At 40.2% G+C, this 26,486-nt stretch overlaps 1 protein-coding gene across 3 annotated transcripts; it reads right to left on the minus strand.

Annotated features, from left to right (window-relative positions):
- AGBL3 (ATP/GTP binding protein like 3) lies at window positions 699–26,486 on the minus strand. Of its 3 annotated transcripts, none has more exons than XM_021414983.1 (16): window positions 25,960–26,486; window positions 23,822–23,882; window positions 22,495–22,677; window positions 20,695–20,802; window positions 17,998–18,136; window positions 16,709–17,491; window positions 14,773–14,935; window positions 13,547–13,673; window positions 12,890–12,987; window positions 12,659–12,738; window positions 11,998–12,064; window positions 8,615–8,683; window positions 7,438–7,480; window positions 4,954–5,002; window positions 3,494–3,696; window positions 699–2,905 (listed from the first exon to the last, which is right to left on the minus strand). In XM_021414983.1, the coding sequence occupies exons 1-16, from the start codon at window positions 26,281–26,283 to the stop codon at window positions 2,649–2,651; spliced, it is 2,754 nt and encodes a 917-aa protein (XP_021270658.1). In that variant the 5' UTR covers window positions 26,284–26,486; the 3' UTR covers window positions 699–2,648. The 3 variants fall into 3 exon arrangements, with proteins under 3 accessions (XP_021270658.1, XP_021270740.1, XP_021270827.1); XM_021415065.1 differs by having other exon boundaries at window positions 16,709–17,488; window positions 25,960–26,485; XM_021415152.1 differs by lacking the exons at window positions 22,495–22,677; window positions 23,822–23,882; window positions 25,960–26,486 and adding an exon at window positions 22,165–22,443.

Below are 26,486 nucleotides of genomic sequence, written 5' to 3' on the forward strand. Positions count from 1 at the left end.
CAACTCCTGGATCCACACAAGGACCACCCAAAATCAGATAATATGTCTAAGAGTGTTATTCAGGCACTTCTTAACCTTATTCTGGAGGTATCCTTCCACACCTTCAGCTGCCTTTCTGGCAGGTAGTTTCCCTTCCTTCTCCTCCCAGGCCCTCAGGGGGTGGAAGATGATGCCTCAAGGCTGTGCAGGTTGCAATGTGCCCTGCCATCCTCATCCTATAGGCATCTTACAGGTATCCCCTGGCTACCTCTTTGGCTCTATACATCCAAATTCTATCTGACTGTTACAAGAATTAACATTTGTACAAATCTTTGTATGTGTATCCTTAAGATAAAGCAAATCTGTACTTTAAGTCAGGATGGTCATCCTTGTATTCATGAAAGGCAGGTTATGCTTGACTAACCTGATCTCCTTCTCTGATTGAGTGACCCGCCTGGTGGATAAGGGAAAGGCTGTTGATGTGGTCTGCCTTGACTTCAGCAAAGCCTTCGACACTGTCTCCCACAGTATTCTCCTGGAGAAGCAGCAGCCTGTGACCTGAGCAGGTACACTCTTTGCTGGGTAAAGAACTGGCTGGATGGCTGGGCCCAGAGAGTGGTGGTGAATGGAGTTAAACCCAGCTGGTGACCAGTCACAAGTAGTGTTCCCCAGGGGTCGGTATTGGGGCCTGTCCTCTTTCTTGATGACCTGGATGAGGGCATTGAGAGCACCCTCAGTAAGTTTGCAGATGACACCAATTTGGGAGAAAGCGTTCATCTGTCTGAGGGTAGGAAAGCCCTACAGAGGTATGGGGGCAGGCTGGATAGCTGGGCTGAGGCCAATGGGATGAAGAATGATTTGGTAAGACCAAGTGCTGGGTCCTGCACTTTGGCTACAACCCAAAGCAGTGCTACAGGCTTGGGTCAGAGTGGCTGGAAGACTGTGTGGAGGAAAAGTTTCATTAACAATAACAATCAAAAGTAAAGCACGGGCGACCTGGGACATTCAAATGTGTTTTGCTTATTTTAGCCTGCTGTTTTAAAAGTAAGCTACTACACTAGAGTCCCAGAAGTTGGCAATGACCCTGGTACTCATTCCTAACGGAATCTCTGCAGAACTGTGTTCCCTTTAGTTATTTGAAGAACTTCTCAGCTATATCTAGTGCTCCCCCATTGTAATCACCCTGAAGGATTACTGCAGGAGTTCATAGGCTGGTGAAAAGAAAGGTTAGAGTTGATTTCACATTTTTCCACACTGTTCGGAAATCACTTTTATTCAGAAGAAATAATAAAATTACAAATTTTATCTTGTCTGTAATCTGCTGGTAACTAAAAATAAATAAATCTTAGTGAAACCAAACCAAATCTATGCTTCTCCTCCTATAGCTATCATGGTGAGGTAACTGACAAGCTAAGAGCTGGAGTCAAAGGTAGTGCAAAGGTAAATGGCTTTGTGTTGTCTGCATGTCTGCTGAATTTAGGACTCTATGAGGCTGAATCCTATTGCCCCTGGGTATCAGATGTGGCCAGTTCTTTCTTCTTGAAGAGAAAAATAATTTAGGCTTTATTTACTACTGGCAATTCTAGCCCAGCTCCTCTTAAACGCTGATGGCCCTGATTTTGCAGCAGTAGGTTACAATTTACTCATTAAAATGGGGAATACAATAGAGACAGAGACAAGGTAGAATAAGGAAGCCTGCTAAATTGTTTAAGGGACAATCTTAAGTACTACACAACACAAAGTAGACAAAACTTAGTACCTATTTAAAGAAGCATATTTTTCATCTCTTCTTCCAGTTGTCTGTACAGTGCTGTACGTCTCAAGACAATGCAAACTGTGCAGGCATACGACTGTAACAAATAAAATGTTACCCAGGTTCATAAGGACATATGAACAGCCATACTGGTTTAGGTTAAGGAGCCACTTATCACAGCAGTCTGTCTCCTAGGTGACTCTGTGTGGATGCTGAGGGGAGAATAGAAACAGAACAAACATACACAATACTTTTCCTAAGAGCTCTCCTCTGTTCTCACTCATGTCAGCTGAGGACATTTCCCAGACCGTATGTGGCCTATTTAAAAACTCTCTGCAGTCTATTTTTAAGGCACATGCCCATCTGAATCCACACATGTTTTTTTGCATCCACACATCCACAACATCCTTTAGCAAGGAATTCCAAAATTTGTATACAGATTTTGCATCAAATGTTTTTGCATGTAAAATTTATTTGTTGGTGAAAAGGGAAACGATTCCCGTAGCTTATGATCAGTGAATAGTGTCTTCAGCTGCTCAGTGAATAATCCCTCTCCTTGAGAATCTTAGGAAAACTTCCAAATAGAGTTGAGGTGGGTGGGTGACGCTCAGCTATTCATGCAGCTCCTTCTGGAAGTCTGGAGTCTGCCCCATAAAATCAGTATGTATAGTTTAACACAAATGATGCTTTATACTCAGGAGACACTCCCAGATAAACTGGTTTAGAATTTGGAATAATTCTTCACATGATGAGAGAAACTTCATGAGCACATTAGTCAGCTGAGTGTGAACAATTTTTCAGAAAAAAAGGGCAAGAAGAATTTTTGTTTCTGCAGGTTGTGTACTCCCTCACTGCTAGCCATAATCCATAGTCAAAGTTCTGGGAGTTGTTTAAGTAAATAATATAGATGACTCTTTCACATGCTTTTGTTAGCTGAAGAACTGGGGCTCCAAAACACATCTTGATATTTTGCAGCAGGTTGTCTGTTCTTTGCTTCAGGCAGTAAGGGCAGAGAGAACTGTAATGCGTTTTGTGCCTGGCAGGATTTACTCTTCCTAAAATTTACACCTTGTCTTGTTTTCCTGTTTTTCCTGACTCTTGTGGGTTTTGAGGAGAGCCTCTCTGTCTTCTGTGCTTCCTTTTTTGAATTGTTCTTTGCACCATGGTCATGACCTGAGCCAAAAAGGTGGAAAAACAAATCTGCATCAACTACTAGTGAGTTACTACTTACTGAGAAAGTACATGGCTTTGGTTTGTTTCACATGATAACTGTGGTATTGTGGCAGAAACATTTCCTTTACTGAAGGAGAGCCACAGCATAATTCAAAATCTAGTACTAAAATATGGAAGCTTCGGCCCTAGGCAGAGAACCTGTTTCTACCGTTCCAGCATTATGATATTGTGTTGACACTCATGAAAAGGTTATTTCCTACATTTCACAGAATGAGATTATGCATCCCTTTATGGGATCTCCAGTAACTGCAGAAGGAGAGCAACACAGGGTCAGAGGCATTATCCCTCACCACTAGGTTGAGATTTTTCAAACTCTTTTCCATGGGCTGTTCAAGAGAGGTTAAAGATATTCTGGTCATTCAGTGTCTCAGCTGGAAAGCTCCATTAAAGCCAGTTCTGATATCCTCCATAGAATGCCAGCTACATGAAGAAGTTTTCCAGCACTATTACTGCTGGCTACCATCTGTCTCGCTGCTTTACTAAATCCTACTGTTCAGTGCTTTTAGAATAGAATAACAACTGAGAAACCTTTTAAATGCTGAAACGTCTTCTGTGAAGAGCTGGAGACACTTTTGCCATTGTGTTTCTTCTGAGAGATCAAATTAAAGCTGGATGAATGGAAATTTTCTCTTCTGGATAGGATTACGTCACAAAATACACTTTTTCCTGACTCCTGTGGCACAGATGGCTTTTCATGATTGCCGTTAACATTACAGGTGAGTCTCTCAGAGCTAAAACACACAGGGGTAAGGACAAAAAACTACTTTATTTCCATACAAATTCATGAGAAGATACATATAAAGACGATGACCTAGAAGACAAAATCATTACAGGTGAAACTCCTGCTACTTTGGTCTGATGCATTTCATAGAATCAATTTCCTAAGAATCATAGGAGAAAAAAAAAAGTAATGTACTGTATTTCAAAATTTACAGAATCACAAGGCCATCACACTGCATTAAGGACACTAGTGCCAACATTATGGAGCCCCTATACCACCATCTCTTCTGAGTCAGACAGAAGTACCCATCGTAGAAGCAGCAGAGAGTTAACTTGCCATCACAGAAGTAAAAAAAGACACCAAGACATTTCTTTCCTCTTTCCTCAGTTGATAGCCTTACTTTTTCAACTCTGTTTAAAAAAAGCCTGAGCTGAATGGTGCCAAGCAGGAATCCTTGAAATTATTTAATGTTAACAAATTAATTTGCCTTATTTTACAAGGCGATCCTGTCAGGATCTACAGCTGTCTAACTAGCCAGGTAATTCCACTTTGCACTGTTACCAAACAACAGCCAAGTGTATGCTAAGGAAGGTACAGAACATTTGTCCTACTAAGGAATGAACACTTGTTGTTAGTCTTACTGCCATAAGATTTTGCAATAGGGTACTGCCTTCATTGTTCATCGTCAAATTGCCACACCCTAGAAGCAAAGGGAATGCACTAGCATTGAGCTATGTAACAGAACCATGACAATATTGTTTTTAACAGATGTACTACAATTAGTACACGTTTGTTTTGGACTTTCTGTGTCACCTATGCCTTCGTTTTCTCACTGGGCCTTTGTTTACTCACTGTTTCTTTCTGGCTGCATGACTATGCATTCCCTCCCTTCCCCTCTCTCTCCCAAGGCAGCAGCAATCATCCCTTCCTTGAAGAAAGCATCAGACCAGCGCCTGTGCCTCTCTCTGCCACTCCAGCAAAGCTGGTGAAAGGAGGGCTATAGCCTAAAGGAGGGGGTCTGGTGCTCTAGATAGGATGGAGGAAGAAGGATTCTCTTCTTGTCTAACATCACCTTCCACTGAAGTCTCCACCATGCGATGGAATGGCAAAAGACAGCTGTCTTAGTTTGTGAATGAAAAAAAATGATGCACAATATCAGAGAACTATAAGAAGGAGGAGATGAGTCTGACAGAAATCAGGCTGCAATCATTCTTTTACTCCAGCTTGTGAAAAAATTAAAAGTTTGTAGAAAATAATACTCTCCTACCTGAAATATTTTCCTACGTGTTTGGCAGAGGCTGTCATTGGCAATTTTACTGTTAAAAAAAATAATAAAAAATTCAGTGTGCATGTCGTATCTCTCAAAAATAACAACAAAATTAATCACCCAAATTTTATCTTGGCCAGTTCAGATTCAGTGATGGCCATGGCAAGTAAGGACTGCAATAAGTAAAGTTATCGCAAGCAGACAGAAACACTCCACAGAGCTCCCAGTGAAACTCTTCTACTATGGATAAAACTATGTGTCAAGGAGCAAGAATGCCAAAGGCAACTATGTTCTTGTTCCTTGAACGGAAAGCCACAGCTAAAAAGAGTGGGACTTTGCAAGATGTTTGCAAAGATCTCCACTGCATGCAAATGGGAATGGGAGAGAAGCGGTGGTGCCATCTGGTTGACCTTGACAGATGATACATGGTCACGAGCTGCTCAGCTGCTAGAGTTCACTGCAGGAGAGCAGCTGAATAAGGACAGGGTGCCCTGGGGTGTGAGAAGTGCCAGAGTCACAGCAGCCAGGGGAGCTGAAAGCAGCATGGCAGCCTCCAGAGTAGTGGTACCACTGCATTCAGGCAGCAGCTGAACAGGGGCCCAGCACGGGTGGGATGATAGTACCTGAGTCACAGCAACCATTAGGCTAGAAGTTGTTTTCACTCATACACATGAAAGCACACGCCTACACTGCACACCCTGCTAATTCTAACATTTCTGAAAAAAAAGCATAGGAAAAAAAGATTCTGGGATGCAGACCAGACCTAAAACCAAACCAAGGCAGTAAGAGCCAGGATTTTTTTTTTTTTCTTTAAGCAACCCATTTCCAGGAAAGCCTAGACAGAATGTGATCTATTTTTACCCTTGGTAATACATAATGAGTAGTAACAGCTCCAGCTCGGGAAGGAAGTGATTTAAAGTCTCCCAGGGCTGCAAAAACATCTGTCAGTACACAAGTTCATTATCAGCCTCCTCTTTTGCAGGCAAGCCCTGATAGTCACAGCGTTCAAAAGCACAGACACTGTATGTGCTGCAGAAGTCAATCACAGCTGCAGTTATTTGTCCCCAAACATGGAAGCTGGAAAAGGGAGTTACTTTTTACCTCCTCTCTCCCTCTATAATGCAGCAGTCTCATATCTCTTCCTAGAAACCCTTTCATAAATTAAACATTTATCTGCTTCCAGCTACCACAGTGCTTTTTGTTCGGTTGGTTGGTTTTGTTTGTTTTCTGATTAAGTTCTTCAAGACAAAAACAAAGTAGTCTAATAGGGTAGAATAGCTCTGGGTATATTTTGGAAGGAAAAAAACAAGACGGGAATTCAGAAACAAGAACAAAGTAATTGCCAAAACTTATTGCTACTGAAAGACGTTGTTAGATTTTTGGCATTTGAAGTGAGATACTGTGAATGACAACTTGTCCTGAGACATCCTTATGTAGTTAGAGAATAAGTAACATATACTCACACTCCTATGTTCAACTCATGGGTACTAGCTCCATGTGAATGTCTGAACTCACAGCTTTATATTAAAACACAGATAATATGGGTGACTTAATTTTTTTTCATCCAGTCCTTGTTGAGCAGTTCTAGATCTCTGCTCTCAAAAATAATGGCTGAAGTACTATTTTATCTACCTTGCTGATATGACATTGAGGAAAGATTTTAAAGCTCTTACTTCAGTGAAAAAAAAACATGTTCCTATTTCTTTCTGCAATTCTCAGAATATTTCAGAAGGCTTATTTAACTGTGTAGGAGAGGTCATAACTGGAGAGAAATGTATTAACAGCTTTACAAAATTTTGCTAATAATATGAGCTGTAGGAGAAAAAAAAGTGACAGGATGCTGCAGTTAACACTGCTTTGATGTGTTGTTGGAATGAAAATTACAAATAAACAATGAAAATCAATAAATGCTGACATGGCACTATGAGGTGAGGAGAGGCAACTTCCTAATTAGGGCTTTTCTACTTTACTACTTTCTTCATAGATTTACTTGTGTGTATTTCTAAGTACCTGATAGTGGGCTGTGTCATTGCTTTTTAGGTAACTGTGAACACTAAGCGTAACAAATTCCACTGATATTCAGTACTCTGTCCTCAGCAATGTTTTCAATTAAAGTCCTACCAGAAACTCTACCAAACCCTCTCTCTGTAAAACTGCTACGTAAAAGCTTGTCTTTTAGGTTATTCCAAGACAGTTTGTTAAATGTGTTAGTTTCTGCTCTTGAAGTTGCCTCAAGTTCACTTTTTCTCCAATGAGACTACTCCCAATCAGTAAAGGTGAATGTAACTATGTGATGAAGATATTTTAAAACAACAAGAAATGAGCTCTTCCAACAGCAGAGACTGAGTGAAAGCCCAGCCAAAGGACTCTGTATTTATCTTTTTTGGAACGTTTGCTTTTCTGGAGTTTAGTCTTATAAAAGAAAAGAAAAAAAAAAAAGACTAATTGAGACTTTAAGAATTAAAATAAATATATAATGTTTACCTTTATCTACTGGGTCAAGTTCCTGAATTTCAGTTCTTGGGGTCTTTGAGACAGAATAGAAACACAAACAAGTTATTAATAAACTCCAACAGAATGAATGAGAAAAGCATATTATTAATAAGTCAGCCACTTGATGGCTTGTTCTGAGAGTGTACAACTAAACTAGGACAGGGGAACCTTGGTAAGAGTTCAATAAATAGTAGGGAAAGGGTTAATATGCAACAGGCTTTTTCTCTCTCTCTCTCTTTTTTTTTTTTTTCCCAGGCAAAAGGCAAGTTGACAGTTCAGCACTTTACCTGATTTCCAAAAGCTCAAAAACTCTGCAATTTCTGCTCACATTTCAAGTTTTTGGGTGCTCAGCATTGAAAAATAAAATTATTTTACTTTTTGGGGAAGTAGGAACACTATATTAGACTCCATTGTTTTAATTAGGATTTTTAAGTGTTTGCCAACTATAACAAGGCTCACAATTTCTAAATAGTTATGTATGATGCTGAATAACAATAATGGAGAAGGGACATGTTTAAAAAAGATTAATCCCATGGGGTAGCAGCTAGGCCAGCTGAGAACAGGTGCTGAGTATCACCTCTAAATGGCAGGAAGGGGCATAAGATGTTTTTATGAATATGTGTGCCATATGCCAACATGAGTATTTCAGAGTTGGAGCTTCGTAATATTCTCATTGTTAATTAAAAATGTATTGCCTGTTTTCCTAGAATTCACAGTTACTTGTTCTCTATTAGACTGGAAAACACAACAGAGAATATTTTAATGGACTTGGCAAAAATTTTCAATGACAGTAAAAGTGAGATGGGTCAACCTGAGTGAGTGGTACGTTAGTGATTTCGGAGACTGAAGTGAAGCTGGTACAGGCTCCAGCTCCAAGACATACTCATTTACAAAAAGATCTACAGGTATCAAATAATATACTCATGAGACAGAATTTTATGATTTTTCCTGTCTCATAATTTTTCATGTTAATATTTCCATTCTAAAACAAATCTGTGGCATAAATTAGATACCATTGTCAATAAAGAACAATGACTGTTCTAGGTCAGCAACTTTGGGTGACAAAATTGCTCATTCAAAGTTACAGTGGCTGAATTAAGTTGTCATATATCAGTCTGTCATCACAAAAAGAACACAGTATGTTTCTACTGGGATGAAAATTACTCACATTTTTGCTTTCACGACTTCTGTCCTTAGCAGTGCTGTTAAAGGGATCTCCTGATGGTGTGTTTTTTTTCTGCACAGAAAATAGTATGTAACATTTTGGTTCATGGGAGAATACTATAGTTACAGAAAAAAAGTTGTAAATAAACACGATAATCACAATGCCAGAAGGAGTATGTGTAAGCAAGCTTTTCATGATTGAATTCCTTATGCTGTTCTGCTCAGCAAACATTTATGAACCTGGACACAAACATCATACTGATGAGGGACCTCACTTCCTACTCAGTTTGAGAGGTTTATTTTTAGTCTGGGAACCTGGAGAGCCAGGGTTTCTCAGGAGTATTAATTGCCACTGCTTTGTTTTTCCAGTGTTTGGGCTTCTAAAAGGAAAGACTGGCATAAAATACAAAAAGCTTGGGAAGCATTGGTCTATCTATTCATAAAGCAGCTAGCATTATAATGCACGGCATTATAACATGTGCACACAAAGAGACTATTAGCCATCAAAACATTAATATGACTACTTTCCAAATGAGAGTTTGCAACAGGCAACAGTAACAGTGCTCCTGTTTTGCATCTGAGGGCCATGTAGTAATTTAGGCTGAACATTAACAAAGTGCAGATGATGCATGCTCTAGCATGAATTCCAGTCAAAACCTCTACTGTACCTGTGATATTCCATTAATCACCTTTTCCAAATGCCTTAAAGAACTTCTGTGGGAATTCCATCAAGAACAGCAATGGACGTTTCTCTAAGTCTTTTGATCTAATAATGTTAATTTAGTCACTGAAGAAGACCCACAAGGGAAAACACACATAATCATGAGAAGATAAAATTAAGAAATTTGTTGCAAGAATTGAGATGTACTATTCATTCAAACTCATTTGATAAACTACTGTTACTTTTTGAGTGCATGTTACTGTTGTTACAGTTAGTTTGATGTGCTTTGCTTCTACTCTCATACAACAAAAATACTTTATTACATGGTATACATAAGTCTTTGCTTGTTTCATAAATTACAGAAAAGTGCAGACTTACTTAGCTAACAGTTTTGCTGCTATCTACTGGTGTTCATAGGTATTGGCACACAAAGCCAGTGGCAGCTGACTACCATTGTTTAGCCTGAGTACAGAACCTGAAGCAATTAAGCTTTACCAAATATTCTCCTGCAGCTTCTGTGTTTCTAGGTAGGCATTCCTGTCTGTCTTTGTTCTTGAGTGTTTCTTTTATGTATATTCCAAGCAAGTCTACCCAAATAATGAGAAGTGATATCCTAACCTTCTGCAGTGATATTCTGTGCTTGTCTGGACTTCAGTTATCTAAAGCTGTGTTACACCCTTTCAATTCTACTTCTGAGTTTGAAAGTCCCTGAAATCACAAGAGAGTTACACATCTCTTGTGTCACAGGGATAAATTTAATTGTAGGGCCTTTAATCACAATCCCTGGGATGCACACCATGCACGGGTGTTTTGCAACAAGCAATGATAAACTACACAAAAATCACATGGCAGCCAGCTCAACGTGCAGCTTCGTGACAGGCATCAGGCAAACAAGCATGACTTGCTTCATATGTGTCATTTATAGACCACAAGGAAACAGTGCTCAGGGACATCAGAAAAAACAGGAGTCAGTCCCACTGCCCGGCATGGTGAGCCTTTTGACACAAACAAGGCTGTGTTTAGCAAACGCCCTGAAAAAGCCCAGAGTTTTAGGCACACTTTTCATGCAGCTCTCAAGTTGCCAGCCCCATGTCACAGCCCACAAGCACAAGCAGGCTACCAGCCTGACAAGAGGAGGGGGAGCAAGAAAACATGAAGGGCTGAGAAGCACTGAAAAGCCCACGATACTTGGCATTAGTCAGAAGATGCTAACTTCAGAGTCCATTTACCAATTTCATTCTGAAGTTATCATGAATGATTTTTTTTTTTTTTAAATGTCACCCTGGGAAATGTTCCTGTGTGGATTTATCACTCACATATGAACACACTGAATCCCAAAGGTTGTGTTATAAGTCCAAACAAGATGGAGGGAAAATTAAGGAAAAAAAATCTCTCAATAATCCCTCCTCCTCTGTGTGCTTTCACTAACCCTCTGCTATCAGTTATTGTACTGGGCAGGAGCCTTTTCACACAACCCACTATGTCAGACTTCCTGTGATTAGCACAGCCCTGGAAATAACATTGCATCAGTAGTAGAAGCTTGTTTGGCTCTTTAGCACAGGGCAGAAATTTCAAGCTGTAGGTAAACATTAAAAGTCAACACCACTCGCACAACCCTTACATCAGAAGTTACCACCCCCTGTGTGGGTTGGGTGAGTGGAAAGCCTGTCTGCACCTCATCTTCCTTAGGTACAAAACCTAGCAGCACAGCTAAGCTGCTCCTGGGCTCTGCACAAACAAGACTTACCAGAGCTTACCTGACTGCATCTTCTTTCCATCAGTCATAACTAAAACTAGGTCCAAAACTCTAAATCATGCAACTCGTCAACCAACCCAGCCATCTGAAATGCCTATCTGCACGCTTTGAAAAGTGCTACAGGGTATCTCTTCAGTTTTATTCATGCTTAGTACACAACCTTAGTACTATGGCTTCCCCTTTTACTATTGTTTATGGTATCTGTGACATAAACAGGAAGTAACAATTTATGGGAACTATTAATGTTGGCTAAAAAAGTAATACGCTCATAAAAGTTTGTTTTGCTTCTCTACAGTAAACAATGTGAGGATTATTATAGCAATCACAGGCAACAAAGAAATAAACAGGACACAAAGATTTCAGTCCGTTCTTGTGCAGCAAGTAAATAAATGTTTCAGGAAAATAAAGGGTCTCGTTGTTCAGTGAAAGCACTTTGTAAAATCTGGGGCTAGATTTGCCTACAAATTGGAAATAGGCCATGAGGTAGCCTTATGCTGACAGCACTTAGCAGCAGTATGATACAGTACGTCTGTATGCGCGAGAGGAAAACACAACTCCTGAACACTGAATGGAGCATCTGCCAAGTGTGGTTGACATCACTGCACAGTACTGTTTGTGCTAAGAGTCGACATTCTCCTCCTCACCCTTATCCTATGTCTGCTTGCTCAGCTGCATGGCAGAATCTGATAGGCAGAATTCTGCCTGTCTTTGAAATTATACCACAACCTTCTGGACAATTTGAGTTAAGCTATTAAATAACAGTATTGCTCTGCACTGTTAATTTGGACTTTATCTCTACAGATTATGTAAGCACTTTACAATCATCAGCTACCTAATTATTTTGTTAATTATTGTTCTCACTGACCAAATACCAAAATTCTTTAGAATAGAGGCTAATAATCACTCGTTATTCTTCCCTAGTGGCATTTGGGTCAGAGATGTAAACAGCCAGGAAAAATTCATAGCATACCTTAGTACCTAGTTTTTGCCGGTGTGCAGCAATATCATAGGAGTCTGAGCTGTCAGAAGATTGGCTGCTGTAAAATACGAGCATCGTTTTATTTAATTTCTAGATTTGGTGATTGCAAACAGCATTTTACAGCATTCATTCCAAACATTAGTAGGTGTTTTCTGTAGTAACTCTAGCTGTAGATTTGTAAATATGCTTTCTAAATACCTGTCTGCCAGATCCACATTTTAATTTTACAGCTAACCTGCAAAAAGTATAATGATCTTTGAGAAAACTTGGTTATTGGAAGAGATCTGATTTATCCACATTATCCAGGAGGCATCTCCCATTTCTGCTCAGCCTTCTTTTAGTTCTACTTCACATGCCTTCCCCCTCCAAGCCCTCCTATACAGCATCATCCTCTTTGTTGCCGGTGAGCTTTCTCTCGGTTCTCTAACGGTGCATTAAGATCTTGTGTCTCTTTTTATTTCATTCTTGCATTTCAGCACCAGTTTTGAAACTCAGCTTTTGATTTGTATACCCTGGCCACCTAAAGTAAGATGAGATAGATCCAACTCATAATGTTTCCTCAGAGAAGAGATCTACTGACATTTTATTCACTCCTTACAAGGTGCAGAGAACACATAAAATAACGTGTTATATCTTAATAGTTCTAAATTACCTGGAATCCCAGTCTAATGCATCAGAATTCAGGACCTCGGAGCTCACCTTAGCTTGCTGTGTCATTACTTTCTCCTGTTCCTTTAGGCACAGATAGTGATAAGAAAACCACATATGCTTCAATTAAAGCTATTAGCAAGTTTACTACTACTGTAACCCTATAGAGGATTATGTTTTGTGACAGTAGGATGAACTGAGGTAGGAGGAAAAGCCTCGGAGGGACTTTCCTTACCTCCTTATTATCAACAGAGTAGTTCAAGAGAGCATCACAGAAATGCTGTCCTATTGACTCCAAGTCTTTGATATCGAAATGGGTGCTTTGTCTCCAGCCTGCACATCAACAGGACCAAGTCAGAAATGGAAATGTCAGTCATCCTGCTGACTGCTAGCTGCGATGTCTCAGCATAGTGGCTGACTGCAAACTCACGTATCTGTCACTGACAGATGCTAGAAATAGGTCTATGACTGCTAGGTTTTTATACAGATAGCATTATGGATCATCATTCTGCCTGTATGGACAAATCTACCTACTCGTATCAGATTAACTAGGTACTATATTACTTTCAACATCAACTGTATTTCTTTTTACCAAGGATTTTCTTCTGGATAGCTGATTCCCATATAAATATTTTTAGTTTCTACTTTTAATTTGCCATTTACTAATACTGTTGTTTAATGGTACAAATGTAATAATGCTAATGGTGGCCTGAATGGTCACCAGATGAATACTGTAGTTTTGGTATCTTATCTTCAATCATCATTCATTTCTACCCAATAAGAGAATACCAACAAGGGGTTGGTAGCTCAAGCTACCATTTTCCCCGAAGAAGCAAAAGGAAAGGTCTTGTTTTTTTGATTTTTAGTCAATAGCTACAGGGAATTGTCTCACCCAACTTAGAGCCACAAATAGAAGCTTCCAAAGTGTAGCTGTTGTTGATGCCCATCTTCCACATTACAACTCGACCTGTGCTTTCTTTGCTCTTTTGTACTCTGAAACGGCAGTCTGGGAATGAGAACTTAAAAGACGGGTCCACCATTAATCTTTGAACCGAATAGGAAGATGCAATAATTTCATTTTAATGTTTTATATATATATATATATCATCTATCAGAGAAGTAATTGTGAATTTTCAATCTACCGTACTTGAATATTGCACAATATAGTTCAGAGTAATCAGTATTATTTCTAGCATAATGGAGATGTAGGTGAAACAACAGCCCTTCAATTAGAAGTTCGATTTACTTTAAGGATATGAAAATTCTGAAACAACTTTTAGGCAGCTATATTAACTATTCCTAAATGAGTTTATATGGACTGCTGATCAGATGAGTTACCACAAATCCTGTAATATACCAACATACAAATGTACTAAGAAGTCTGAATAGCTCTTCTCTCATGAGTTAATATCAATAGTTTGATGTAACCTATCTAGAGCTCACAACCACCATGTTATCAGTGATATCTGAGGAAAACAATATTAGCTGCAAGTAAGCAATGACATCTAACGGGTTTGTTTGTGTGTTGCTTATTATTGAGCTTCTGCCACCTTTCTGATGGAAAAGAAGCTCACTCCAGTCAGATCTTGCTGGAAAATGACATATTTTAGCATCAGTCATTTCCTAATAAAAATATTTTTAATTGAAATATCTTACAGAAACACGGTGAATCTGACACAATTTGCAATAGAAAAAATTAAAAAGATTTAATCTGGAGAAAATTTTCTTCTTTAGCTTACTTATTTGTTTCTAATTCTACTATTTGTATATTATAGTAGATAAGTTACATGTAGGTAAGATATTAATATGAAATATTTAATGCTAATTTTTCACATTGTTAAATAATGTTTCTTTGATATTCTTGTGTTTTGTTTTTTTCATTCTTTAAAAAATGCCAACCTTATGACCTAATTCAGCACGATATACTTCAGAGTGCTGGAATTTCAAAGGAATTACAATTTTGTACTTCTACCATTTCTAGTTTTAGCCAACTGAAGATTTTTTTACTGGGTAAAGTGCAGCCTTTTAACAAATATAATATCCTTACAGAAAACATAGGGATCCTTGTTGATGTTTGAAATTTCAGGTGACTACGTTTCTAACCTGATAGCTCCTTACCTTATCTGGGCAATTCTTGCTCAGCAAGAGTGGAAAGGCACGTGGATGCAAGTGCGGCGCTTTTGATTCCTGCTCTCTCTCACAACCATACATGAAGACATTTTGTTTTCTGTTGTGACCATGGATGTCACAATACAGAAAAATGTCACGCTTCTCCATCACTCTGTAGTATGGGACAACACAGAATACTTTGCTAGAAGTGTGCTTTTCCCTCCACCTCAGAAATACTAGTTTGAGTCAATATGTTACACTGAAGCTCATGCTTAACCTAAAGAGCAAGAAATTGGTAAGAATTCCAAGCGTAATGTTAAACATTTACTATGCAGAACTGCTCAGTTTCTCCAGGATAAAACACTTGGCACTGCAATAATGCATGATGGTATGCATCAGCAATCTTTATCAATGTGCTCACAAGCTTTCATAGCTTAGTTACCTTCATGAATTTCAGAAGATGGGCAGCATCTTTCAAAACTAGATGTTCATGGTTTTTTGTTTGTTTTGTTTTGTATACAGTTTCCTCAGTCTCCTTCTGCACCCTGATTACAAGGTGTTTCTTTTTTTTCCATGCTGCCATTTCTTCTTTTTTCCCTTCTTTTAGCAACTCTCTCAGGTTCAGTTACATACATCCACTTCTGTAGATGTGTCCTACAGCATGTTGTGCAGCTGAAACCCATCATTTGTATCTGCTGTTCTTTTGCTATCATACATGTGCAGAATAATACCTGCTGTACAGTATCCCTGTACACTGAGGGATAAATAAATGGCTCAGAACAATGTAGTGAATAGTTTTTCCCTTATCCAAGTTGAAGACATCAATTTTTATGATGTGCCATGATTTTGCAATGTGTTATCACTTAACTAGATTTTTCAAAGAAAATTTGCAGGTAGACATACTGTTGTTTTTTCCAGTCTGCACCCCTGATGTCCAATCCCTGTCAAAGCAGAGTACTGCAGGAAAGATGTGATGCCTGGGGCTCTGCTCTGGGCAGGAGCAGGAAATCTGTGGTGGAGCTAAGAAGGAAGCAATAATAAATGTGCCTGTCTTGGCTGAGTCTGAGTCTGAAGGTCAGTAGCATGTCAGAGCACATAATTCATACTAATTATAGGGGACTCACAAGTGCAAGCTGTCTTCATAGAGTAAGACAGAGATGAATTCTCACAGAAAAGGAGAGGCACAGTACTCATCTCCTTCAGGCTAGGGACTTACATACCAAAGCATTTACCTGAAGGTAAACAGATGTTATTTAAATTTTATTTAAAACTGTATGTAACTGGCACTGGATGGAAAACACTGAATGTAGTAATTGTGACACTGTTGGTTTTTTTTTTTTTCATGAGAATCTGTATCAATTTGTTACTAAAGTTAAACCAGAGAGATTTACTAGCAGTGTTTACTAGCTGAAGATTTACTTCACTACCCGAAGATTTAGTTTTATATCGAAAGTATTTATGTTTATGTGCCTGCAGTCTGCCTAAGAAATCAAACATATTGTAGCAAAACAAACAGCAATCTTGACAAGTCTTTTCTGTCAAATGGACAGCTGCAATCTATTCTGAATCTAAATCCATTCTGGGACATAGTTGTATGCCAGAAATGAAGAAAACTAGAGAGACATTAGGATTTTGATACGATCTTGGTAGAGGACAGTGAGAAGAAATGGGCTAAAAATGCTTTGATGAAAACTCTTTTACTGTGGAGATATAACCTGTAACCAAGAAGAAAAAAAGAAGTTACATGGAAACCTACACAATACTGAAGCAAAAAATAACCCACTCTGAAATGGAACTGGATAGAAACTAGACAGTTAGAAAGGCTTGGGTACATGGTAAAGACATAAATAATACTGAAACAGAAATGGACATAGAGAAGTCATACTATGAGAGAGACACTGGACAGGAAGATCATCCATTTTGAAGGGGAAGAAAATGAGGTTACCTTCTGATCATGTTTCGGGTATACCAGATGGAAGGATAACATTTCTTCACCTTAGATTTGTATTTGCGGTTCAAATCATGACCTGTTAAAGAGCAGCGGTGATTTCCCACAATCACACCGTCTGGATTCAGCATTGGTACCACTTTGAAGACAAAAGCGTCCCGGAGCTGTTGAGCTTTGCCTGAATTACCAAGAATGTAATCCAGAATGCCCTTCATTATCCACGAACTGTTGGTTTCTCCGGGATGCACTCTTGCAGTTAGAATCACAGCCTTTCTCTTTGTGTCCTTGCCACTTTCAGGGGGGTTGGTGATAGTTAACACATGCACTATGTTTCCCGCCAGGGAATGGCACAAGATGTGAATCTTGCAGAACTTGGACTTGACTGGATCTTTAGAGATGGCCACCAGGTACTCCTGCAGGTTGGAGTAGGTGTAAGGATAGCAGTGGGCAAAATAGCAGATGTCTCTGTCATGAGGAAACTGAAATGTCCACGTGAGTGAGAAATACTGACGTCCATGTTCACTCACATTGTTTTTGTAATACTTGATTTCATTTCCTGTCCTTCGCCAGCCAATGTTGTGCTTCTTAGCATCAACTTCTGAGTACAACAGCGGCCGCAAACCATGGCTATACAGGCTGCTACGCTTGGTAAAGTTGACGATGGTGAAGCGATAAGGCATCCCTGCCTGAGTATTGCTTACTTGGAAGTAAAACCACTGCACGTGCCTGCTTGTGTAGAGGTCGGTTCGCAGGGTCAGCTGGTACTCAAATTCATTTCTGCTAGGTAGAAGAAGGAAAACAGTTGTGATGCTGGTTTGTGCTGCAGCACAATTCAGTGTCAAACAATGCAGGCTGCCATGAAAGTACCCCACAGTCAATCTGGTGCAAATCCTGCAGACTTACATTGTCATTACTTAAATTCTGCACAGCTGCCAGGAAAAGATGCCTAACTGCACCAAGCGTGTTAATAATACAACTGCTGTGTTTTTTAGGACTTAAAACGCAGAATTCTAAAATAAGTTCTCTACATAGTACTTTAAAGTATGTGCTTAAGAAAATGTGTGTGGGTGTCTTTTACCAACGGAAATCATTCAGTATTACGAAATGCCTATCAGATCATTTTATGTGAAGGCTATTTGGAACTACATTTGAAGCTTATTCAACTGTGTAAAATAGGTGACAAACCGAGAGAAACATGCTGCTCAGAAGGTGGTGGCAGGCAACAGGTAATAACTATTCTGATAATAACTCTATTATAATAAAAGAAGAAAAGATTACAAACTTACACTTTAACCACCTTCTGCAAATTACCACTCTCAAACCGTGCTTCAAAGATGAGTGTATTGTCCGCTTTATGATGGAAGATCTGTTTCACAGGACAGAGATCTCTCATTTGGGAATACATAAAGTAGGATTCTCTGTTAGCTAGTGGGAGGAGTGGAACACATGCATTTAATTTCAGTCTGAGTCATTTTAGGGAATACATGCATCCTTCTGAAAATTCCTTCTAGAAACAGACAACTGCATGTAGTGAGCTTCAACTCATACTTCAGAGAAGCGTAAAAGAAATTGAAGGAAGATTTTGCTGCCCATTCCCACTCAACTTTATGGATTTCTGCCAGCCTAAAATCAGACTGCAACTGCATGAGCTTGGGCAAAACAACTGGGTTAGGTGGAATGACTCAAGGACTCATCTCCCTTAGCTCTTTTCACCACTCACACAGACAATTTCTCTCCTCAGAAACTCCAGTTAGCTGACAACTGCTGCCATGAGTTTCTTTTTAAATCTCTGTATTTAGCTCTTCTAGTCTAGAAGTTAAAAAGATGACACCCAGACCATGAGCAATTATTTTCATATTATAAGTGATGTTTTCACACCACATTTAGCGAACAGTTTGAACCCAACTCCTTTTGCTCTTTTCTGCTACTTCATTCACTGCTCCTCAGATGAGATGCACAACTGAACCTTTTACTATAACTTTCATTAGTATTGTTCTTTAAAAAAAAAAAACAGAACTGCTAGATTTGCCATCAGCATATTTTCTGGAAGTTATTTAGGTTCCAGAGTATTCTCTGCATAATTTTATCTATCAAGGATCCTCTCTTTACAGATCAAGGCAAGAATTATTTTTAGAGTTTTTTTTCCCCTCTGAGTTTTTGGAGTTTTTGTGTCCTCTGCTGAAAGTCAGAAACCCAGATATCCTGCTGTAGAAGTCACCAGTGTCGTGTGGTGACTCTGGCCCATGATTGCGCAGAATGAGACAGCATGAGCTGCACTCAGAAAACTCTCCTGTAGTTTTAAATAAGCTCTGACAATATGGCTTAAGAAAGATAAGCAAAGCCAAGATTTTTTTCATTCCCTGAATCATTAAAGAAGAATTGTTAGCTTTGCTGGTTGGGATACCTGTTTGAATAATTACTTTCCGTATAGCTGAAACTCCATTCACAATTTCTCTACCCTCTGCTTCCTCTTAAAACTCTTCTTTAACGTGAAGGAAGAAAAATGTTTCAGCAATCAATCCAATGAAGCCCTTTGTGGAAACTTCTGCATCAGACAAGTGCTACATAATGAAATGTAGGAATAAAGTCTGAGATGTCCATCATAGATTTTTCTGCATGACAGTCACCATTGGATTTTTTTGTCTTATATTAGATGTTAGGAGGACATGCAGGAGCTCAGCAGTAGGTAGTCCCTGGCCAGGTCTGTTCCCGTTGAAGTTAAATTCAGTGGGAATCAGGAGAGTGCAGCTGCTGCCTCCCTCAGGATGCGATGGCTCATGACATGCTAGTCAGTCTGCGGTGCTGGCACTGTAAATCTTCTACTAGGAGATGCCTGGCCTGTCCTATAGAGTTTCAGTGCAGAGAATGTTAGGGTTTTAAAAATTAAATTTGGATGGCAAAGCTACCGACCTGGAGGTTTGTGTCCCAGAAAGCAGAAAGTTACATTTTTAAAGATCAGCAACTAATGAACTGTAACAGAAATCACTATCCTTGTTTTCAAAAAGGCAGGAAAGCTGCCTGAAGTGTTCCTCCACACCACATGCAACAGCCTACCAGTATGTGATAAAATACTCATGCTGCAGAACTAGTGAATTTCTAGATAAAATGATGGCATATTTCAGCACGTTGAAAATCTTTAGCAGCATATTGCAGGCCCTCACAGGTTTGTTGACATCAAGAATGTCAGCCACCTTTCAGTTTTGCACATCTGAAAATTTGGTGGCCACAACCAGTCATCCTAGAATTGCAAAACTATTACTATCCCTTCTTATCTATATACAACTGGACCAGGGCCAAAACCAACAACTGCCTGAAGATCCAAGTTCATTTAAGGCAATCGTATCTACTTCGTAAACACAGGAAACAAAACAAAACAAACAAACAAACAAAAAACAACACCAAAAAAAACCCCTCTGATAATCAGATAATGATGGAGGAACAGGGCAACTAACTCCCTTCATTTCTGTCCAATTAATCCTTGCCAGACTTAGGAGACTATAATCAAGCACTGATCCAATCTGGCTAGATTTTGTTTTTAAATCTTAGCTAAATAACTGCAGCAAACAGGATAATAAAATTTCTCCCAACACAGAATTTAGTGGTGACTCTGCAGTTATACTGCTCTCATCTTTTTCATTTTGGCTTGAAGTTAAGTAATCTTTTCCCACTCACATTTTCATAACCAACTCACTTTAGCTATTTCATACTGTTAGTTGCTGGGAACAATGGCTTGAACTGAGCTGGACTTCTGTGATAAACAACTCCATGAGCAGAATGTGTGGCTGATGAAACCACTGTGTAAATAATTTTCTTCCCTATATATCAGAAAGGGGTGTATTCTCAAATGCTAAAAATAACAATTAAAAACTATATTGATTTCATTAGGCTTTGGATTAGGTTCACTAAGGAGATAAAATATTGGCATCAAAATAGATGCTTAATCTACCCACAGCTTAGAGCAACACTTCTCTGTGTGTTCTCACCTTCTTCTTCTACATAAATCACAGTGCCCTTGTCAGGAGGTTGGCAGGATGGCGTCATCTCCAAACCTGTTGGAGTGTACAGCGGCTCAGGGCTACTGGGTATCCAATCTGAAACAGAGGAGACACATGGAAAGACCACATGCAGGAAGTCTGTATTATTAAAGATTGTCTTTACAGGATGAAGGACACACTGAAAAGCAGTTCACCCTATTATTCCAGTTACACATAAAGGAATAGTGATGCCCTTTATGAGCCTCATCTTTTGGATCTGTGAATAAATCTCTACCGTGACTGTAAACAAAAGTATGTATCAATCTGTGCATGGACTAACATCTGCTGTGCAAACCTATCTGTGATCTTTGCACAGAAAGTTTACTCAGCAATTACTCTGAATTCCTGTATTGCTCTCTATCAGCACAAGCTACTGTTAAGAAAACAGATGCTCCATCTACAGAGTGAAGTTGTGGATTGCTGACCACACAGACAACGCAGCATGACCCTGTAACTTGCAGGACATCTGCCTGGCATGTCAAAGATCTGTTGAATCCTGACTGACAGTACATTCTGGCAGCTGACATTTCCTTGCTGCAATACTCACAACAGTCTATCCTATTCCACTGAATGTAACAGTAAAAGGACATAGATGTCTCAGTGCCATCTCTGTGCATTTCTGATTTCCACTGATTATTTCCACATTGTGACATGTTGTATTTATAAAGTGCAAGAGCTGCTATAGTCTTCTCTATCTCTTCTTCATAGGTTTGCACAATGACTTCTGTACAGGCTACACAAAGGCAGTTATTAGCTGGCATTCATATCTGATCACATAGTCATGAAATATAGCATTGATACTGCTAGTAACAAGTCATAAGGACTGAAGGGTGTCAGGCTGTCTCTGTCTGAATTTATCTGCTTGCAGCTTTGTTTCACTTGGTTTAGCTGCAACTTCTCTAACTGATCAGGCATGTTTGGCTGATTTGTTTTACTATTGTGTATTTCTGTGTAGTACAACGTAGGCTTATGTAGATAACAGTAACAAGCAGTTATTCTGTGTGCACTGAGATATTTACAACTCCAACAGAATGATGTAGTGTGAGAAATATAGACCTGATGCGATAGCAGAGGCTTTCAGAAGCAGAGACATACAATGTGATGGAGGAGTATTGGCACGGGACGATAACTGAAGGGCCACAGATTTGGTACTAGAGACCCCATGGCTATAAGAAACTTACCTGTTGTCACCTAAAGACCTGGAACTGGCCAAAACTCATGTCAAGGGACAGCAAAGAGAACAAGGAAATAATATCTAACATGTGTAAAGGATATCATAGGTAAATTCAGATATAATATGGAGCTGCAGGCCAATGAAAAAAAGAGAAAGGTGTTAAGAGCAAGCTAGTACACATATAAAAATGACCCTCAAAGTCATTTGGCTCCCAGAGTAAGGAAGAAAACACCATGAATACAAACCTTGTATTTCTTCCAGTAAAGGTCTCCAGAGGCTGATAGTTGGCAACATGCAATCCCTCCCCTTCACCAGAATTAAACGTGTGGAATGAAACCGCTGTCCTTAGGACCCAGAGGAGGAGTGAGAAGGAGAGCCAGGAAAAGGGGGCAAGCAAAACATATACATAGCAATTTTAACCGCACTACTATTTTTAATTCTTCTGTAGCAATTAGATCTGGATTAATAATGATTTCTCTCTTAAGATTTCAATAATACTAACAGTAAGTTCTTCATGTAAGATGTGCTTCCTCTTTGCCCATGGACAAGATTTTAAGTGTGACACAGTAACTTACCAATGTGCTCAATTCTGTCCCTGGTTACTTCACACTGATTTGGCCAGTACACCTGGGAAAACTGACCCGCAGGTGGTGAGTCACATGAATTCTGCAGCTCTTGCAGATGGGGCACCACTGCCTCTGTGTCAAGTGATAACAGAATCTGTTTTGCCCTTGGAAAAATATCAGCACAAACAGAATCTGTAAGAAAGTGAAAGAACCTTCACATCAATCTCTTCTGTTCTTTCAAGTAGAAACAGGCTGCAGAGATTATCTACACGAAATTAGCATAATTAAGCATGGCACGATAAAATTACATTCAAGTGAAGTGTAAATTCAATGCTCCAGCCTATAAATCACATTAAATTTAAAATTAGCATTGAATTAACACTTAATTCATTAAACCACAAAGCACAAGAGAACAAAATATCTTACTTAGTTTCCTACCGAAAATCCTAGCATTTGTTATTGCTATTGCTTTTATTACTAGCTTATCATGGTACAGTCTACAATCCCAACTCATCAGCCAAAATCTGTACTGTGCAATATTATATGAATGGCTTAGTCCTAAAAAGCTTATCACACAGTGTATGCAACAATGTACTGCTAGCATGACAGGAGAGGTAATGAGCTGATGCTATCAAGAATTCTATCATCAGAGGCACTTGGAGGAGGTGGGAGGTCATCTTTGCTTGTCAGCAATGAACCCTTCCAAGTAATGAGAAGCCACTTGAATGAAAACTTGACTGAGAAAAGGCTGTGAAAAAAAATAGTAATTGGAAAATTGAGACTGGTACTGTGCACCAGCCACTATACCGTCCAGAGGTAATTACTTCTTTTTGCCAGAGATGAAAAGTCCCCTTTCAAAGCATTCCCTCTATCCTTCTGAGTTTGGCTTCATGGGAATTGGTTTTTTGGTTTTTGTTTTGGAAAGCCAGCTTTAGACCTGGCTTCAAAATCTATTTCTCCTCACAATGAACAAAAGAACATCATAATAAACCACAGCTCCTCACCTTAAGGATCTGTTTCTGAGTGCAGATGATACCACATGTGGGAAGTACATTAACTGAAAACAAAACAGCTGAATCCATTTTTAAACTCTACTAATTATCTAACTCTAGTGGATACATGGCTAATAAAATACCAAATATAGATAAAGGCACACTGCAGGATGAGTCTGAGATAATCACTCACCTAGGTCAAGAACCAGAAAGTGTGACAAGACCTAGCCCAATTTTGGTTACACCTTGAAAGTTAGGTGTGCATTGATATTTCTTCCCTCTCCTTTCTTCCCCACAGTGGTCTTACAGGGAAAATGTGGGAGAATAGCTGGAAAGGTCCTAACCTGCAAGAACTGTGCACTGTTGACTGTCTTCTGACACACAGGAGTTATGGGAGTCTTCATCCTAAAAAAAATAAATCATAGAATCATAGGATCACAGAATGGCTTAGGTTGGAAGGGACCTTAAAGATCATCAGCTCCAACCCCCTGCCGTGGGCAGGGCTGCCACCCACCAGATCAGGCTGCCCAGGAACCCATCCAACCTGGCCTTGAATGCCTCCAGGGATGGAGCATGAATGAAACACAACGTAAAATCGGAAGTCCACTGCAGGACAACTTTAGTTTATTTTCAGAAAGAAGAGCTACCTCTGCTTTGGTTTACTTTAGGACTTGAATAAGAATTAGGCCAAATCTGCATAGTCATTTACAGTTTGCCTCTCACAGGAGACATGCTTTCATTCATCTCATTTCCCAGTGCCTCTCTTGTGCAATACTGACAATCATACTCTTGGGTGAAAAGGCAGAAGAGAAAATTTATATAAGAAAAAAAAGTCTGTTTTTCCAGCTGCATAAATTACCCCTCTGATCCAACTCAGACTCTAGTAGCATAAGAGCAGGAGAGGCAATGTAAAGGAATAGCTAGGGCAGTGGCAATGCAGATATATGCCAAAATTATCCCAAAGCAAAAGTGCTAGGACAGGGAAGTGAGGAACTTGATACTGGTGATTTCAAGCTTAATGCTTGGCAAGAATTAAACAGGAGACACTCTCATACAAGCTGCACACGGGCTATGAAAAGCAATCTGCTAACCTGGGTTAAAACTGAAGCACATTGGCAAAGGACAGCAGTATTTGTCCTTTTGTCTGCCCTTAACACAGAATGTGTATTTCCTGGGTTTTCAGTCTAGCCCCTTTTCATTAGCGCCACAGTCAATTAAAAAAACAAATTTCCTTCGTGAAACATGAATGTCATTAACATCCAATCTATTACACAGCTGGTAAACATACTCAGCTTTATTGCTTCCATTTACATTTACCACAGCTGCAAATATGATACAAGGTTTCTAAAAACCTGCTAGTCCTATAGCTGATCCAGAGCTTGGTTCTCATAGGTGAAGAACTGAAAACAATTCACAAACCAAAGCACAGATAAAAACATAACACAGAGAAAGTGTGGGACTTTTCTTCGCTCTCAGTGGTATGCACGGAAAGAACAATGAGCTCTTAGGACAGGCTTTGTGTAGTCCTACATGCAGTAAGAGTCCGAAATGTATGTAGGTTGCTCTGAAAGTAATGCTTCCTCTTTATTTCCATGGAAACTACAACAGATACAAAGAGCATAATAACAGAGTTTGAAAGAGCAAATTCTCAGCTACAAAACACTATTTTTCCACATACTCATCACCATAAGTGATGCATTTTTGACAGCGATGAACAACAGCCTGCATGCTGTGCTTGTAAATATCTGCACGGCTGTCCGGATTGTGGCTTGACTTTCTCATCACTGTTGGCACTGCTTGAAACACACCACCCATCACCTCACTGTGCTCACACCCACTGCTCGTCTCCATAACTGTTCAGCACGCATCAGTGAATGTCAGTGGGTGCCATTTTTTCCATGTAGAGGAATGCAGCGACACACTTTTGCTTCATCTGCACTTTCATGTCAGATGCCATGTGGTCAGATTGCCCCTCTGCTGCCCTCTGTCACACAGCAACATGTAATGGCATGTTGGTGAGAAGACTCAGTCGCTCATGTACTACCACTACTATCTGCTTCTGACTCTGTGGGCCAACACAATGAAATAGGAGGCATTACTTTCAGAGCAGCCCTGGTAGTCTGCAGGTAAGCACACTCTGTGATGCTAGCAGAAATGGTTTGTTACTGGGACTCCTTGCTAACTTTTTCCCATTGAGCCATTTTTACATGCCCAGAACATGACTGGCTTTTCAGAGCCCTGCATGTGCGGGCTGCTGTTGGTGCCATGTGGGCAGGACAGCACAGCAGGCAGGAGCACAGCAGCTATGGCAGGGTGTCTGCTCAGCGACGGGGACCATCGCTTGGAACGATCGCAGGCCCTTGAGCAGGGGAATGCTGAGGTCTATAGGCCCCAAGGAATAAGATAAAGGGAGCAATAGGGAACAGGGGAGGCGAACGGGGCCTCGCTGAGCTGATCCGCTGGCCAGGAGAGCCGCCCTTGCCTCGTTCTCCAGGTGCACTGACATACTCCAGGTAAACTGAGGCGACCTTCCTGCCCACCGAGCTGCGCCCCGCGGCCGCCTCACAACGCGCTTCCGCCGCCCCCTCGGGCCGAGCGCCCCCCGCGGGCAGGAGGCCGGAGCGGGACCGTGACCGCGCTGCGCTGGTGTCCGGCCCGGGGGCGGTGGTAGCGGCGAGCGAGGCCGCGCCGCACGGGCGTCCCTGTCTCCCGCTACTATGGCAACCTCTCCAGCTCTCGCGAGAGTTCGGTGCCCGCGGCGAGCTGTGGGTTGCAGCGTGACGGGCTCCGGGGCTGGTTTGGGCATGCTCGGTGGTAGGGGTCGGGCTGAGCTACGTCGCCTTGTGGTGTGCTTTTGTATTCTTCCTTGGGGAAAACGTTTGTGCTGGCAGCAGTGCGGTTTCAAATGTTGTCTTTTAGCCTTTGTCTTGTGGATTGTTTCTCTGTCTTCGTGTGAATTTGTTCCTGCATGAATCAGGGATTTCAGGATGAGTGCATTAAAACTTTGAT

This window comes from Numida meleagris, chromosome 1, assembly GCF_002078875.1.
Source record: "Numida meleagris isolate 19003 breed g44 Domestic line chromosome 1, NumMel1.0, whole genome shotgun sequence".
In the NCBI taxonomy this organism is placed as follows: domain Eukaryota; kingdom Metazoa; phylum Chordata; class Aves; order Galliformes; family Numididae; genus Numida; species Numida meleagris.

What these genes read in the sequence shown, in the direction of transcription:
- AGBL3 (XM_021414983.1), bottom strand. Translation starts at nt 26,283, where the DNA reads ATGCCCAAACCAGCCCCGGAGCCCGTCACGCTGCAACCCACAGCTCGC. An exon ending in GATTTATGTAGAAGAAGAAG is followed by an intron (nt 18,137 to 20,694) that starts GTGAGAACACAC and finishes TCCTCCCACTAG; the next exon opens with CTAACAGAGAATCCTACTTT. An exon ending in ACTCTGTTGATAATAAGGAG is followed by an intron (nt 12,739 to 12,889) that starts GTAAGGAAAGTC and finishes CTGTGCCTAAAG; the next exon opens with GAACAGGAGAAAGTAATGAC.